Source organism: Xiphias gladius, chromosome 1 (genome assembly GCF_016859285.1).
Source record: "Xiphias gladius isolate SHS-SW01 ecotype Sanya breed wild chromosome 1, ASM1685928v1, whole genome shotgun sequence".
NCBI lineage: Eukaryota > Metazoa > Chordata > Actinopteri > Istiophoriformes > Xiphiidae > Xiphias > Xiphias gladius.
Window position 1 is genome coordinate 8,094,546 of NC_053400.1, and position 15,688 is coordinate 8,110,233.

Here is a 15,688-nt window from a genome sequence, read left to right on the forward strand (position 1 = left end):
ACTATGCTTCAACAGAATTGCCAAAACCAACAATTCAACATTCAAGTCCACTTCACACAAAGACTGTTCCAGTTGTGTTAAGGTGACATAGGCATGGTTTTAACTTCTCCCTTAAGTCTTCTATTTTCATCCTTAACACAAACTATTTGAGCATAATCCAGTCATAAGTAGGCTTGCTTCACTGCTGAAGTTATGTGATTGGTGGAAGAGTGAAAGGGCGGGGATTGGTCACAACTCCACCGTCACAAAAGTAACTTCATGAAATTAAATCTGTCATTATGAAATAACAGTGTCATTAAGAAAGATACCATTATAAAGTGCAGCTAAAATACAGTGAACTACAGTACACCTTGATACTATGAAAATAAGAATTTCATAACAATAATGTGGCTTTTATTTATTTATTAAATTATTTCACAATTTATTGGTACATTCATATATTTTACATTACTTAATTCTCGATTATTTATTTCATAATGTCTTTTTTATCTATTTATTACTGAACATTTTGGGACTCCAAATTGTAAGACCCAGTCTTCTGTCTTACAAAATGGAGTACTTTTGGAAATGCTAGCAAAAGTGGTCTTTTTTAATCCTAGCTGCTAGCTAATTCCTTGTCTTTGTTACCAGACATTTCTGACCAAATGCCATCAGGATGATTTTGGGGTGCATTTTATATTTTAGCCAGGCATAGGGGGTTCTTCATACAGGTCAGCGTGTTCTCCAAGGCCAAGCAGCGGCAGCAGAAGCACCAGCCGGCAGTCGGCCAGCCGCCGCAGGTTAGGAGGAGATACCCACTGAGAGTCAACAGTAAATGCTGGTGTTCATGTCACAGTTGCCCAACGATGCCAGCTGACACAGAGCCCCTGCGCTGCAGTGAATTTAATGGTGGGGAGCTTTTTGTATGCTATTAGCCGCTGGATTAGTACCTCTCACCTAACTATTAACCTCCTGTGGTGCTCTTTGTGTAGACAGGCTAAACTATAAGTACATATTTTTGTTTTCCCTTTTCTTTTCTTTGTAAGTCACGCTGAGAAAACATGACTGTAGCATCTCAGAGGTGAGAATTAAAAACTGGATTTTTTTTTTTTGCAACTGAGTCTTAGCATAATGTTAATTGTTTTTAGTATCAATACATTTCTCTTGTAATCCTTTGCCTTTGTGTTTTAAGCATTAATCAGAAAATGTGTCATTAGTAACCAGTCATAAAAGTTCACAAGATGCTGAGTTTTAATGAGTATTCGTATGTGGCAGTGTTTTATTTTGTTCTTGAATGTCTCTAAGAAGAAAAATGTATGAATCAAATGTAAAGACTTTATATGCAACGTAACTAAACGTAGAGCTGATGCAGGAGATAAGATTTTGTGAGGATGTCCTCAGCTTATTTGATTGAGTTGCTGCATCACGATGTTAAAGCATCAACCCTGCAAAGGACATGTTGTCAATGACCAGGAGACATGCATTGATTGACCCACCACACACACTCAGGGAAGCTGTCAGGCAGGAAAATACTCTCTCAAACACACACACACACACACACACACACACACACACACACACACACACACACACACACACACACACACACACCTGTGAGGCAGACACACTCACATGAATGCTCAAAGTTGGCAGGCAGATGGAGAAAAACACACCCTCGAACGCACACATATACACACACATACTCACACTGGAGAAAGTTGGCGGCTAACTGTGGCGAAATGCATACACACACACACACACACACACACACACACAGACAAATACACACGGTCACAGGTACAGAACAAAGCCCTCCAAACATCTGTGTTTCCCCAGAAGCCTGACCTGACTAGCTGAATAAATCTTGGTGCTGCGTTGTCTCGGCCTCCAGGGAGAATGTTTGCTGGCGTCGAGGCCTCAGTTGAGCCAGGACAAATGAATGATGGTGAGCTGCAGGATAGAGATTTAATCTCAGGGCTTTTCAGCACGCCAATCTGGCTAAACAGGCTGCAGGACACAGCCCGAGTACACCTGCAGAGGAAACTGAAGGTTAAAGTAACTTGTCCCTGCTGCTGTTGACAGGCATGCTCCATAATAGCTGCTAAATTCCCATAAGTGAGGAGAATGAGGTGGTCAGTGGTTATTTAGCAGCTGAATGAAACAAACCTGCATGAAATATTTTCATCCAGGAAATAAGGAAGAGGGGGCAACTGGTGCAAATGGAAAGTTAAACAGGTTTTCGATGTTGGAGCTTTAGTGGTGGACACAGTGGTAATCTCTTAAAAGCTCCCTATTTTCTTTCATTAATTTGCTGCAGCTGTGCAGACATTATTGAACTGTTCTACAGTCAGTTACCCGTTAGTTGTAATACAGAACTGGATACTCTTCACCCACCCACCCAGCTATGATGACAAGATACTGCTTACATTTAAATAGCATTATATTAGCAGCAAAATAAGTTAAACAAGTTTGACCAACAGTCACTAATTTAGAATATTTTAATCTTGTATTAAAGGGGAACTCCACCAATTTTACACATCGAAGTCTGTTTACAGATCTTGTTGAGCACGACTGCATATGTGAAGAGCTGTGTATAAAGCGTTTTGAGGCTGCATGAAGTCCTCAAATGATGTCACTCGAGTCAATGTGTGTCAAATGCAATGTAAACAGTGAGATTAATATTTGGGGTCTGCACCAACAGAAAACTCTTCCGGCTGATTTATGTGTTGTGGTGTCTAGCGGTACTGCAATTACTGGCAAAGTTTAACTGAATGGATTAACCTACAGTGAAAGCAGAGATGTTCTGTTGATTATAGTGGTCAAGCGCAGCCTTACATAGATTAAATACTCCCATGCAAATGTGCAAGTTTTTCAGTTTTATAACACTATGATGAAAGATGAAAGGTATAATTAATTAACAGTCTGAAACACAGGCAATTGTAAAAGTTAAATTTCGGCGAGGAAAAGAGGGAAAAAAGGAGATAAATTAAAGTAAAATTAATTTCAGATATCAGATGCTGTGGATTTTGCCTTAGCTGATAACTGAAGAGCACATTAAGTATGGTTTGTTGATTTGCAGGTGAAAAGAGTTTAAGTGTTTTAAATAATAACCTTTATTTCAGTAGGAATTAATTAACTCTGTTTTCAAATTGCAACAGGTTTTGCTGGAACTCCTGTAATTTCTTGGAAACATTGGCCAAAAAGTCAAATTCTTCCATAAATTACAGTGTTGCAGGTGTAAAAGTGAGATGCCACCACGGTAACAGTTGTTTACATTCGTCCTCAACCTAGATTTGTCTATATGTGATCCTCTATAGGTGCAGTCAACATCTAATATTGGATGGCTTCATTTTCACATCGACATCCATCTTACTGCTACAGTACAACGATATATCCATGTGTAGTTTTATATTGTTGTGGGTAATGTACTGTCAGTGTAGTTCTGTGTATCAGCAGGTTTATGCTAGAGTCTCTTTTTTGAAACAAATTTTCTAAAGAGGTTTGAAAATTTGTCAAACCGGGTGACAACAGCTGCTAAGTTGACAGGAATGTTTGTCTTACAGGAAGAATAGTGTCACTAGCGTTCTGCTACCTGATGAAGAGTCCACATAGACTGGCTCATCAGTTACTCTACTCAGTGGCATATAACTATTCTTTTTTCTTGACACATTTTAACACCTAAAGTACAGGCAGATTTTGAATCCTTTCTGACTGAGATATAACCTGTAGTATACCAGACCACAGCATGTAACCTCTGATTGTTTAAAGAGAGCATAAATTAATTTTTACAAACAATTCCCAGAGTAAAAGAGCAGAAAGATTTCATGTAGTATCCAGTGAAGGTAGACTATGTGATTAATATGATGTGGAGTGGCCAAGGCAAACATGACAGACAGAGGAGTGAAACGTTAAAATAGTGAAATCCGTTATACAATTAGTGTGCTTACATTTTTATTTAATTTACAAAATGACGAAGATAGAAGTGAAGGTATTCTGATAAAAGTGATAAAATATGATTAAAACAGGTGAAAACTCCAATTTTCAAGAAATCCATCTATGAATCATCCCCTCACATCCCTGCAAAGGAGAAAATAAATAAAGTCAAGATAACAATCAAATTCTGACTTCTGAGGAAAACTTAGAAAAATGAATCAGTTGTGCTCTAGCAGTATGTGGTTAAAACCATTTCTGAGCATCCACCTGCTGATAGATGACAACCTTCACATTTTCACATTTTTGGTATTTCACTAACTATCTCATCCAGAGAAGCTTAATGACGGGTACAGCCATAAAATAAGACTCAGTAGCTGGATCATCTGCATGACAGGCAACCGCTGGTAAGGCTAACACTGATCCTTGAATGATCATGAATGATGGAGGAGTGCAGGGGTAAGAATTTAAGTAAGGGATAAAGAGAAATATTATTCATATTTCTTAAAGAAAATGCAATAGCAGAAGTAGAATTCAGTGGGGAACAGATGTTAGGTAAGTATGGAAACTCTTCAGACTTGAGGGGAAAAAAAACGTTTCTTTGTCAGATGAGAAAGTGTCAGAGACATTTGGCCTATCAAATCCAGTCAAAACACACTTTGAATTAAAATATATGTGTATCGACTTAAGGATGTTTTTCTCAAGTCTTGGAAAGCATATTTTTAAAGGATGGAGCTTTGACAGCAGTGATGTGTTCGTGTCCCTGGTGGGGGCTCTCACCCGGCAAACTGGCTGCCAGTTTCTGCAGACACTTATTTTCTGATCTACTTTAAAACTGGGACGTTCCTTCATATTTAACACTGATTTCAGAAATAGTGGTCAGGATACTGACGAAAACATTAGAGGAACAGGTGACATTGGTGGTCTGATGTGTAGAGAAATAACAAAAAAAGAACAAAAAACGGGAATGGTCAGACTGAACTTGTATTCTGTGTCTATGAACCAGGGAACATTTCAGAGATGACACCATTCGGTGCACTCTTTTTGGGTAAAGACATAAAAAACATAACAAGCAACTGTGAAGTTGCATAACAGAGTCACAGGTAGCAAGGGTTAGGCAGGCAGCATGGAGAGAAAAGGTCAAATAGATGAACTCTGACTTGGAAGGGGAGAAAATAGTGGTACTTAGCCTTTCCAGAACCAAAACCACAAGAGTAAACGTATTGATTAAACTGTATTTATCTGCTCCAACGTAAGCTGAAATCATTACCACGCCTGGCTAACTAGCATACTACCTATCTTGTGAGGTTACAAGTTCCATTTAAAAAAAACAGACCTGTTCACAAGTAGCACATCAACGGTGTAGTATTTTCCCCTCTGTATGGAAACCATTACTTTATCATGGGGTCAGCTATTAGATTTGGTTTACACTCCAACAACCCTAGCCTAACTGGCGTTCCCTTATGTAAATGCAATGGTTAATCCTCACCCTAAAAGTCTATTCTTTTGTGATGTTAAAAGTGAAACTTACAGTTTAAAAATACAAACAATAAAGCATAAATCTAGCCTTGGTCTTGGTTGTTCAAGTATGTAAACTAAGCAGCACAGTTATGTTTGAATGAAATGAGTCCAATTTCAAATATTTTCCTTATCATATTCATAATACTTACTCTCTAATTTTTTTTATAATTTATTTTATTTTTATTTTAATAAAAATGGTGGCAAATCTGCCACAGCAACAGTAACTAATTGGCACGTGGTTTAGTGTATGGTCCTAACTAAATTGCAGGCTTTAGTAAATTCAGAAAGAGATCAAACAGCATTACATCTTGGGAGAAGCTGAAGCAACACTGACCTCTCCCTGGGTTTCAGACTGCATCTGTTGTGGTTGCTGATGAGCTTGGATTGACAACATATGCAGGAGCTGAAGAGCTCTACCTGCAGACACATCAGTGTTTTCTCAGTATATATATTTTTGTGTGCTCTTCAGTCCTCAATGACATATTTTCTATTATACACAAGTGTGATTTCAGAAACACAAAGAACCCACAGATGGAGGATAGATAAACATCCTGAATGTTTACTGTATACCAAGGATGCATTAGTCTCAGTGACTTGGATAACAAGAATGTATAGGAAACCTGAGGAACCAGTATATTGTGAGGCTAATGCATGATGTCTCCGCTGCTTAGTGTTCAATAGTCAAGAGCCAGCAGGAAAAACTATAAAATAAACTTTTGTACATATTAGTACATGATTGTCCAAGGACAATTAAGTCAATACCTGCCAGTATAAAGTACACAACTCATTCCTAAAGAGAAAAGATGCAAATCTGAGACCAGTCACTTCAGCTTGATTTTAAATTCTTCTTGCTATTTTGATAATCTATTTTATTCCGTCATGGTGCTCCATTTATTTATTTTCTACAGAGAGGACCCTGGTAGAATTTTACAGTTCATAAAGATTTTGGACAGATTAAATAAAAAAATGACATACAGTATATGACTTTTTGTGATTGTTGTCACTAGCCTTTACAGTGTAGAGTTGTGTTGTGGTTAGTTAAATATTGTACACTGATTGCAACCATTACATTTAAATTAATTCTGAAGATTAACATTTGATTTAATTCCTAATTTATGATTTAATTTAATATTTGATGATTGTTTTGGCCCGTCACCTACAGTATTATACTGTTTTGTGTTGCTAACCATTAAACATGCTTGCTTCATTTCATTCATATTTTGAAGTGGAAAGAGCTGCTCTGAAGCTCAAGCTATGATGCCCCACCTTGTATACTGTGAAGTAAGGCACTCACATAATGTCTCTCATCTTCATCTAAATGTGTTGTTGGAAACTATATATGTGTGCGTGTGGACATTTATAGAAGCAGTACGGTTATCACTGTTTATCTACAAGCTGTCTTGTTTTATTCAGAGTGAGGCCTGAAGAGCAGTTCTGTTCAGTAGCCAACAACTCCTACACCTCCCAAGCTCTGTCATACTGAATCTGGCAGGTATTGGGTAAACTTTACCCGTGATACCTACCAGGCTCCATACTTTTGGTCTCAATAATTCGCCTTTTTCCTGTATCTCTGTCTTTCTCATTTATTGTCTCTTGTTCTCATGAGTATGGTCAACTTGCAAGACTGGCCATCTTTGTTGGGCTTTTCAATAAAAGACTTCAATTCTGTGATCACAAACATTACAAGCTATCACAAGAAGAGGGAACAATGGTCAGACTGTCCTACCCAGTAAATGATCCTGTCAGAGTGAGTTAATAGTTATTAGTTATTCCTAGTTATTAAGAAAAGATAGAATAAGAAGTATAGCAAGAGACAGAGGGACTGTTTTTCTCACTCTGATCAGCTAATTATTTTATTTTCAAGAAATAGACATTTTACAATTCTGTTCTCATGAGAAAATGCCCCCTTGTGTTGTTTAAATGCCAACAGAATAACCAAGGAATCCAGATAAGAGATTCAGGAGGTCCAGTGTCATTTCGCAGTTTATTTGTAGAGATTTGAGATTTAAAACCACTTGAACCGTAGTGTTCCCACTATTCTCTCTTAAGTAGCTTCAAAGTAGATAAAACATGTTGTTTCTACAGTTTGATCACATATTCTGTAACTGCTTCAGCACTTCACTGCAACTGTATCACACTTATATTGAGAGAAATTCAAACGGTGAAACAGCTTTTTTCACCATTATATTAAAACAATTTTAAGTGTTGCTGCATCATTTTGTACACACTTGTATCTTACCATGACATACAGTTGGGTCCAAAAGTCCGAGACCACTTTCCCTTTCACTTGAATGGTCTATAACTTTTGACCCCACTATATTTGGTACTGTATGTTCAGAAACCTTGAGATCTTGACTAGAATTGAATTCAGCACATGACTGTACTCTGTATTCTGTCTCTGTCAGTCTTTCCCTGCTTCATATTCTCTCTTTCTTCTTTTTCTGTACTTTTTCCATATTGTAGATATAATGACAAAATAATCATTTCGGAGTGATTTTCTGCAAATATAACAGTTTAATGTTTCATAAAATGCACTTCAAGAGTTTAATATCTGAGAAAAGGTTTGAAAAATGACAGTATTTCTCTTTCTTTCCCCTCTCTCTGTCTCTGTCTGTCTGTGTTTTAGTTGTCCAGCATATTAAGCGGAGAGACATCATCCTGAAGAGGGAGTTGGGTGAGGGAGCATTCGGTAAAGTCTTCCTGGCAGAGTGTTATAACCTGAGCCCCACCAAGGATAAGATGCTGGTGGCTGTCAAGGTACAGCTTTACTGTTTGTTTGTGTGTGTGCGCATGCATGTATGTGTTATTAAGAGCACTAACGGAATAGTTCAACATTTTGGGATTGATCTTATTTACTTTCTTGCTGAGAGTTGACTGATACCACTCTCATATCCATGCGCAAAGTATGAAGCTGATGCCAGTAACCAGTTATCTTACTCTAGCATAAAGACTATCACAAGGCCCCACATTGGGTATCATCATAAATGTACTGATCCTTCTAACAATCCGCACCATTCTCTTGCCCTAACCTAACACATCTTTAAGCTGCCTTTAAATGTTACTGTCACCCAAGCAAAGAGCAGATACTCTTTGGCTTGACCTGGCCTGATACACTCACCGAGCACTTTATTAGGAACACCAGACTAATACTGGGTTGGGCCTCTCTTTGCTCTCAAAACAGCCTCAGTTCTTTGTGACATGGATTCCTCAAGATGTTGGAAACATTCCTCTGAGATTCTGGTCCATGTTGACATGATGGCATTACATAATTTCTGCAGATTTGTCGGCTACATATTCATGCTGCCAATTTCCTGTTCTACCATATCCAAAATGTGTTCAATTGGATTCAGATCTGGTGACTGGGGAGGCCACTGAAATACACTGATCTCATTGACGATGTTCATGAAACCAGTCTGAGACAACATGTGCTTTGTTGCATCGTGCATTATCATGCTGGAAGGAGCCATTAGAAGATGGTAAATTGTGGCCATAAAGTGATGCACATGGTCAGCAACAATACTCAGATAGGATGTGGCATTAAAACCGTGATTGATTGTTTTTAAGGGGCCCAAAGGGTGCCAAGAAAACATTCCCCACACCGCACAAAAAGCAGGTTGGGTCCATGGATTCATGCTGTTTATTCCAAATTCTGACCCTACCATCTGCAAGCCTCAGTGTATATAGAGATTCATCAGACCAGGCTATGTTTTTCCAGTCTTCACCTGTCCACTTTTGGTGAGCTTGTGCCCACTGCAGGAGGGAAGTCCGACATGGTCTTCCGCCTCCAGGTTGGACGTGTTGTGCATTCTGAGATCCTGTACTCCTCACCACATTTGTAAAGAGTGGTTGGTTATCCGAGTTACCATAGCCTTTCTGTCAGCTCCAAACACTGGCCATTCTCCTCTCACGTCTCTCATCAATGCGGCGTTTCCATCCACAGAACTGCCTCCTGCTGGATGTTTTTCACACCACTCTGAATAAAAGACTGCTGTGTGTGTGAAAATCCCAGGAGATCAGCATTTTCAGAAAAAACTCAAACCAGCCCAGTCTGGCACCAAAAATCATGCCACACTCAAAGTCACTGAGATACATATTTCTCCATTCTGATGTTTGAGCTGGACATTAACTGAATCTTCTGACCTGTATCTGCATGATGTTACACATTGCACTGCTGCCTGCTGAATAATTGCATGAATAAGCAGGTTTACCTAATAAAGTGCTTGGTGAGTGTATCCACATTGGTGAGTGTGTCTACATAGGCAACTTCATTTGAATGCCAAGGCCCACTCAGGTGTCCACTCACCATCCCTTTATATCTGGCTCCACTAGACTTACGAATAGACACTGGGTGCTCCAACTTGTGCCTGTCTATGTGCCTACCCAAAAACTGTTGAAGTATCTGTATCAGTATAAAGTTAATATCAGAATGAAATTGCTGCCCTGTTTTAAAGAGCGTAAAGCACTAAAGCAATTGCCCTTGTGTGGCCGCTCTCAATACCTTCACAGTGCTCAACATTAAGTTGTTCTTGGCAGCTCCCACTGTGAATATGAGAAACTGTATGACTGTGAAGCAGGATGACACTGAGGTTGCAGATTCAGGAAACTTGCCCTGGAAAAAAGACTACAATCAAAAAACCACCCCGGCAATGACAACAGGGGAAAGTAGTAGAAGAGTTATGATGAAGATGATGGAGTGTCTGGCTGTCCATTGCTTCTGTTAGTATTACAGGATTAACAAAAAAATTTAACCTGTTTCATAATAAGCCTCTTCCACACTGACCTCTTTATTTTTACGCACAATGCAATGCGCATTTTCATCTGAACATGTTCCGTTTTGTGATAAAACAGGAAGAGGCTCTCTGAATATACTTAAAGGTCAACAAAGGGAAAATTATTGCAGCCCTACTCTCAATTTATTTTAGTCAAGCACTTGAAGGTATTGTTTTGGAGGGAAGCCCAGACAAGAAACATTTCCTTAAGAGTGCTGTTTGATTTGGTAATAGAATTTTATGGCCATTTTACCTTCTCTGCCGTACATCTCGACCACCTCTAGCACTTCACCGCAAGAAGAGGACATACGAATAAATGTATTTCTATCCCAAGGTCTTTCCATCTGTAATAATTTCAGCAGCAGCCCGGGAAAGCGGGACTCAAGGCCAAGAAGATCAAAAGAAGCAACTTGCTGTATTTTCCTGTTGCTGATGAAGTGTCAAGAGTCTTTTTTCCTCCCGTAAAGGCGACAATAAGGCATGTTATTGCTGTTATTAGATTTTTTCTTCCTTTTTTCTAATACTGGAGGTTTCAACTGACATCCCATCAAGATTTGATATTTAATGTGTCTTTTACTTCAAAAGAGTTTGAGATACTCCCCGCGTGATCCTGTTACCAGTCAGATAGGTTTTTTTTGTGTAAAGTTGTTCCAGCCAGCTGCACCTGTACTTCCTGAGCATTACAGCTGTAGTGATCACCGACCTAAAAACAATGCACACAATTATAAGGTGGATATAATACATAGCCAGCTGTATACTGTATTACTAAACAATACAGAAAATGCTCTTCACAGTTTGAAAGCTTTATTGATAAAGATATGGAAATATTACAAAATTTGGTGCAGACACAGTGTTGTGTTTATCATCAATTATCAGGAAACCCAGTAATTGAAGAGCAACTGATTTCCCTCATTATCTCCTCTCTTCCAAAGGAGTCTTGCTGGTGGGGATGGACGTGGGCAAACAAACAAATTTAACAACATTGGCTGGAGGCAGTGACAAAAAAAACAGCTATTTGACAGTGTTTAGATCCTCTACATCCATCTGAGACCATATCGAAGTTTTCTTATTCTTGGCTGTGGTTGAAAACTTGGTGTAACTTGGTGCTTCCTTGCCACTGAAGAGACAAAAATATGGGAGCACGTGAAAACAAAAGATATGTGTGGAGTGATGAGGAGACTGTAACCTTACTCAAATTAATACATGAAACAAACATAAACGCTCTATTTCCATCACATATTCTGCATTGCTCTCCATTGTTTGAGGTTTGACTGGCACTCTTTTAAATCCATCTTCTCCTCGCGCCCTCCCTCACTCGGTGTAGTACTGGCACCCAAGTACTACTGGTCCAAAATGAATGAACAAATCTTAATTTTAGCCTGTTAGCCTATTAGCCTATTAGCCCGGGGATATATCTGATTATTGCTGCTTCCAGACTTTGGATAAACTGGCCGCTGCAGTTTAGTTAAGTTACACAACTTTACAGTTTGTTAGTCTTAATAATTGTTTTACATTTTGATTTAAATACTTTTATCATCCCAATGTTATTTTTAATTCTGCTGCTGATACAATATATATTTACGAGTTGGTTGAGTTTTGTTTATTTACGGTAAAATAACACACTGTGCATCTACAGACCTCCTGGCACTACAACTGAGTTGTGAATCAACAGCTGTCGAGCCATGTCACTCAAAACCCAAACTGTCAAGGTCATGGTGGAGCTAGAGGAAAAGACAGGTGATCAACAAGTCAGTAGTCATCCTCTGGGGACTATGAATGCCTTTACAAAATTTCATGGAAATCTATCTCATATTTAGCTAGCATTGTTAAAAACTGAAGGACAGATGGGAGAACTGAGGGGATATTTCAAACCAAAAGGGAGTTTATTAATTGGATTATAGAGGAAAGCAGGAGAAAGAAGAAGAGCACATTGTGTAAATTACCATAGTGTAAAAGGAAGTGGTAAATGGAAAAAGTAGAAAATGTAAGACAATGCAGTGCAATTCAGGATCTGGACACAATGATGCATCCTTTGAAGGTGTCTCCTTTGGAGGAGCAGAAGTCTAGCCTGACCCAATAAGGAGAGGAGACAAAGTTTTAGACTGTTGCCTCGCAGAGGCCAAGAGTAATGTTGTGTTCAAGAGCTCCTTGTCAGTGTGTAAAGTCAAAAGCTTCCATATGTATGTCAAGGGCATTAGCCTTCATTTGGTAACCAAAGTAGTAAACTTTTAGCATCAACAAATAAACAGCTAGCAATCAATGTACCATTATTAATCAAATGACCTCCATTTATGGTACCCTTTGCTAACAAGAACCAATGATGGACTTGCCTGACTTCAGTGAATGATCACTGGAATTTAGCATCAGTCAGCAGACTGGCATAATGGACCGTTAATATACTAAGGGCTGCAAAGGACCACACTGGTTGATTTCTCCAAAGATGGGGAAAATGGGGTGTCCATCTCCTGAGCCTTTGGACTAGGATAGGCCACGTCAGCTAAATGTGTAAATCTAACTCATTGTTTCCCCTTTCAGACACTGAAAGATCCCAATCTGTCAGCAAGGAAGGACTTCCAGAGGGAGGCAGAGCTGCTGACTAACCTGCAGCACGACCACATTGTTAAATTCTATGGAGTGTGTGTAGATGGAGACCCTCTCATCATGGTGTTTGAATACATGAAGCATGGAGACCTCAACAAATTCCTCAGGTCAGTTTCTCACTGAAGGTTCAGTCAGTTTAAACTTAATGTACCAGGCTAGTGTTGGTTGATCCAATTAGGAACTGATCATATCAACAGACAGAAGCAAACTACAGTGGGTGAAAGCCTAATTACACTTTGAATACGTGTGTGTGTGCTATGTACGAGCATTTTCTCTCAGGGTACTGGTTGGACCTTTTAGATGGAAGTGTCCGCCAACTTATTTACAGTATGTAAAACTTCAGTTAAAGTCTGAGAAAAGTAGATTTCTTTTGTCATATTCCTGCTGCCTATACAATATCCATACAGTATCCAACTTCATAGCTTTCTGGGTCAGCAATCATGATTGCTTTAGTGCTTTTGTTCCGTAATGTCAGACTGTACCAAGGGAAGTGACCCCTGATAAGCCTCAACAAAAGCAATACAATGCCAGTACAGCGAGCGCTTTGGTAATGGAAAGCTTAGCTGGAGTTGATGTCGCGGTGGACAGGAGGAGTCTGGGATAGAAGTGTGCTATTTCAAGATGACAGCAGCAGTGTGTGTGTGGGGTCTATCTTGTTTTTGAAGTTTGAGCAATAGTTGAAAAGATGACATGTTACGATTGAGTGAGAGTGTGTGTGTGTGTGTGTGTGTGTGTGTGTGTGTGTGTGTGTGTGTGTGTGTGTGTGTGTGTGGATTCAAGAGTGCATGAAGACTTTCTGTTGGGAAATCATTCCTGAAATGAAAGGCAACGTCGCAAATGATGAAATTCTTTCATGCAAGGTGCAAGACGTGGTTGATTTTTGGTCTATTGGTCCTGTTGGTCACATTTAACAGATGAGATGTGCATGGAATCAACAGGAGTGAATAGAGTGTTTGATGTGCAGGTCCAGCTCAACCTTCAGATAAACGGAGGGTGGCCTGCACTCAATCGGCCACTACAGGATGTGAGTGAAGTCAAAAAGAGGTAGAGAGTAAGGTAGTGCTAATCCTCCTACAGTGGAGGTGAATTATTACACAAACACTTAAAGCAAAGAACCTTGAACTGAACTAAAATTGAGAGATGGAAAAAGAAAGGCAGTCTAAGAGAGAGTGAGAGAGCTGACGTCTTCCCTTTATAGCCCCTGGTCTGTAATAACAGTGACGAGAGGGTCAATATCTAGCAACAACAGGAAATTAGTTCTTCATCGTCACCCCGAAATGCTAAGCAGGGAAAGAGCTCTCAACCCATAGTCAACATGTTCTGGCAAATGTATGACTTATGGTACTGTGATGAAATTCCTGAGCGTTGGTTAAAATTCCTAACAGGCTGGAATACATGATAATGTAAAGCTGATTTAAAACCACCGAAGACTCATATAACGGACACCGAATGAATAAAAAACAGTCCAGACACTTAGTAGTTTATCATTGCAATTAAAGCTGACTGAGAAGTTGCAGGTTATAGTTAATTTACTACTATTTCTCACATGCTGTCTTTATTATGATAATTATTATCAGGTACCAGTACTGCCTGGATAATGTTTTATTAACACTGTAAGGACCTTTAGGTTACTCATAAGAGGGGGAGTGGGAATATAGTCTGCCATGCTCAAAAGGCATTAAAGGTTCCTACATCCAGTTCTTAAAGCAGGACTATGAAATTTTTAAGAGAAGAGATAACAAAATCTTCTTCTTATGATTCACAATGGTAGCAAACTTCAGAGGGATTTTTTTGCATCAGTGAAATTAGTCAGTTAATGTTTTTTTTGACTATTCTTTACTTATGTGACAATTACTCTATGATATCTTTAATCATGTTTCGGGTAAACATTTAATTATGCTGTAATTACCACTTGTCATCACAGTGGCCACTTGTCAGCAAAAGTTACGTAGTCTCACTTTAAAACGGAGACTAGAGAACTCTGTCATCAATATCAGTTCATCAAATCAGTCAACATTATACTTTGTAACCCAGAGCCCACGGCCCAGACGCCATGATCCTGGTAGACGGCCAGCCACTGCAGTCCAACGGAGAGCTGGGCCTTTCCCAGATGCTGCACATAGCCACCCAGATTGCCTCGGGCATGGTCTACCTGGCCTCTCAGCACTTTGTCCACAGAGATCTGGCAACCCGCAATTGCCTGGTGGGCAACGGCCTGCTGGTCAAGATTGGAGACTTCGGCATGTCCAGGGACATCTACAGCAGTGACTACTACAGGGTAAGACTTCAGGATCTTTATTTTGCTTGTCATGTGCCACCAGAATTATCTGTTGTTGTGTGTTTCTCAGCGCTGAGAGCTACACAAGTGACATTGACATTGAAAGGACTTCAACTTCTGCCGTACCTAAAATAATTCTTCCATTTTCACCTTGTCCCCCACTATTTTTAAAAGTAAAAACTCTCAGTAACAAATCAACTTTTGGGTACGCCAGCTGATGGCTGTCACCTTGCTGCTTCCTGTATATCAGACTTGAGACTATCCTGTGTTACAGACTTGAAACTGTAATGGCTCATCACAAAAAGTAAATTTCACTTGTGGATGTTTACCATACTATTGACTTGGTTTTTAACTGGGACCAAAACAACCTTAAACAAATCTTCCAGGGCTGCTACCTTAAAAGATGTTTCTAAGCGGAGAAGACTGCCACTCTCTCCTGTGTCATTTTTTGTTTTTTTGTTATTTTTGTTTCCATCCTTTATTTTCTAAGGAAACTTAGCAGCTCTCCCTCCCCAATGCAGTCCCAAGCCCTCACACCAGCCCCTCATACATTCAGGCGAGGATGGAGAGGTTTAGCAGTGTGGAAGGAGATGAGCCTGCTGAGCCTCCA

At 39.5% G+C, this 15,688-nt stretch overlaps 1 protein-coding gene across 1 annotated transcript in view; it reads left to right on the forward strand.

Moving 5' to 3' along the window:
- Positions 1-15,688, forward strand: part of ntrk3b (neurotrophic tyrosine kinase, receptor, type 3b) — a 147,268-nt gene that overhangs the window by 111,607 nt on the left and 19,973 nt on the right. The window contains exons 13-15 of the mRNA XM_040137960.1: positions 8,057-8,187; positions 12,735-12,907; positions 14,835-15,078. Coding sequence (XP_039993894.1) covers positions 8,057-8,187; positions 12,735-12,907; positions 14,835-15,078 — 548 coding nt within the window. The remainder of the gene's footprint in view (positions 1-8,056; positions 8,188-12,734; positions 12,908-14,834; positions 15,079-15,688) is intronic.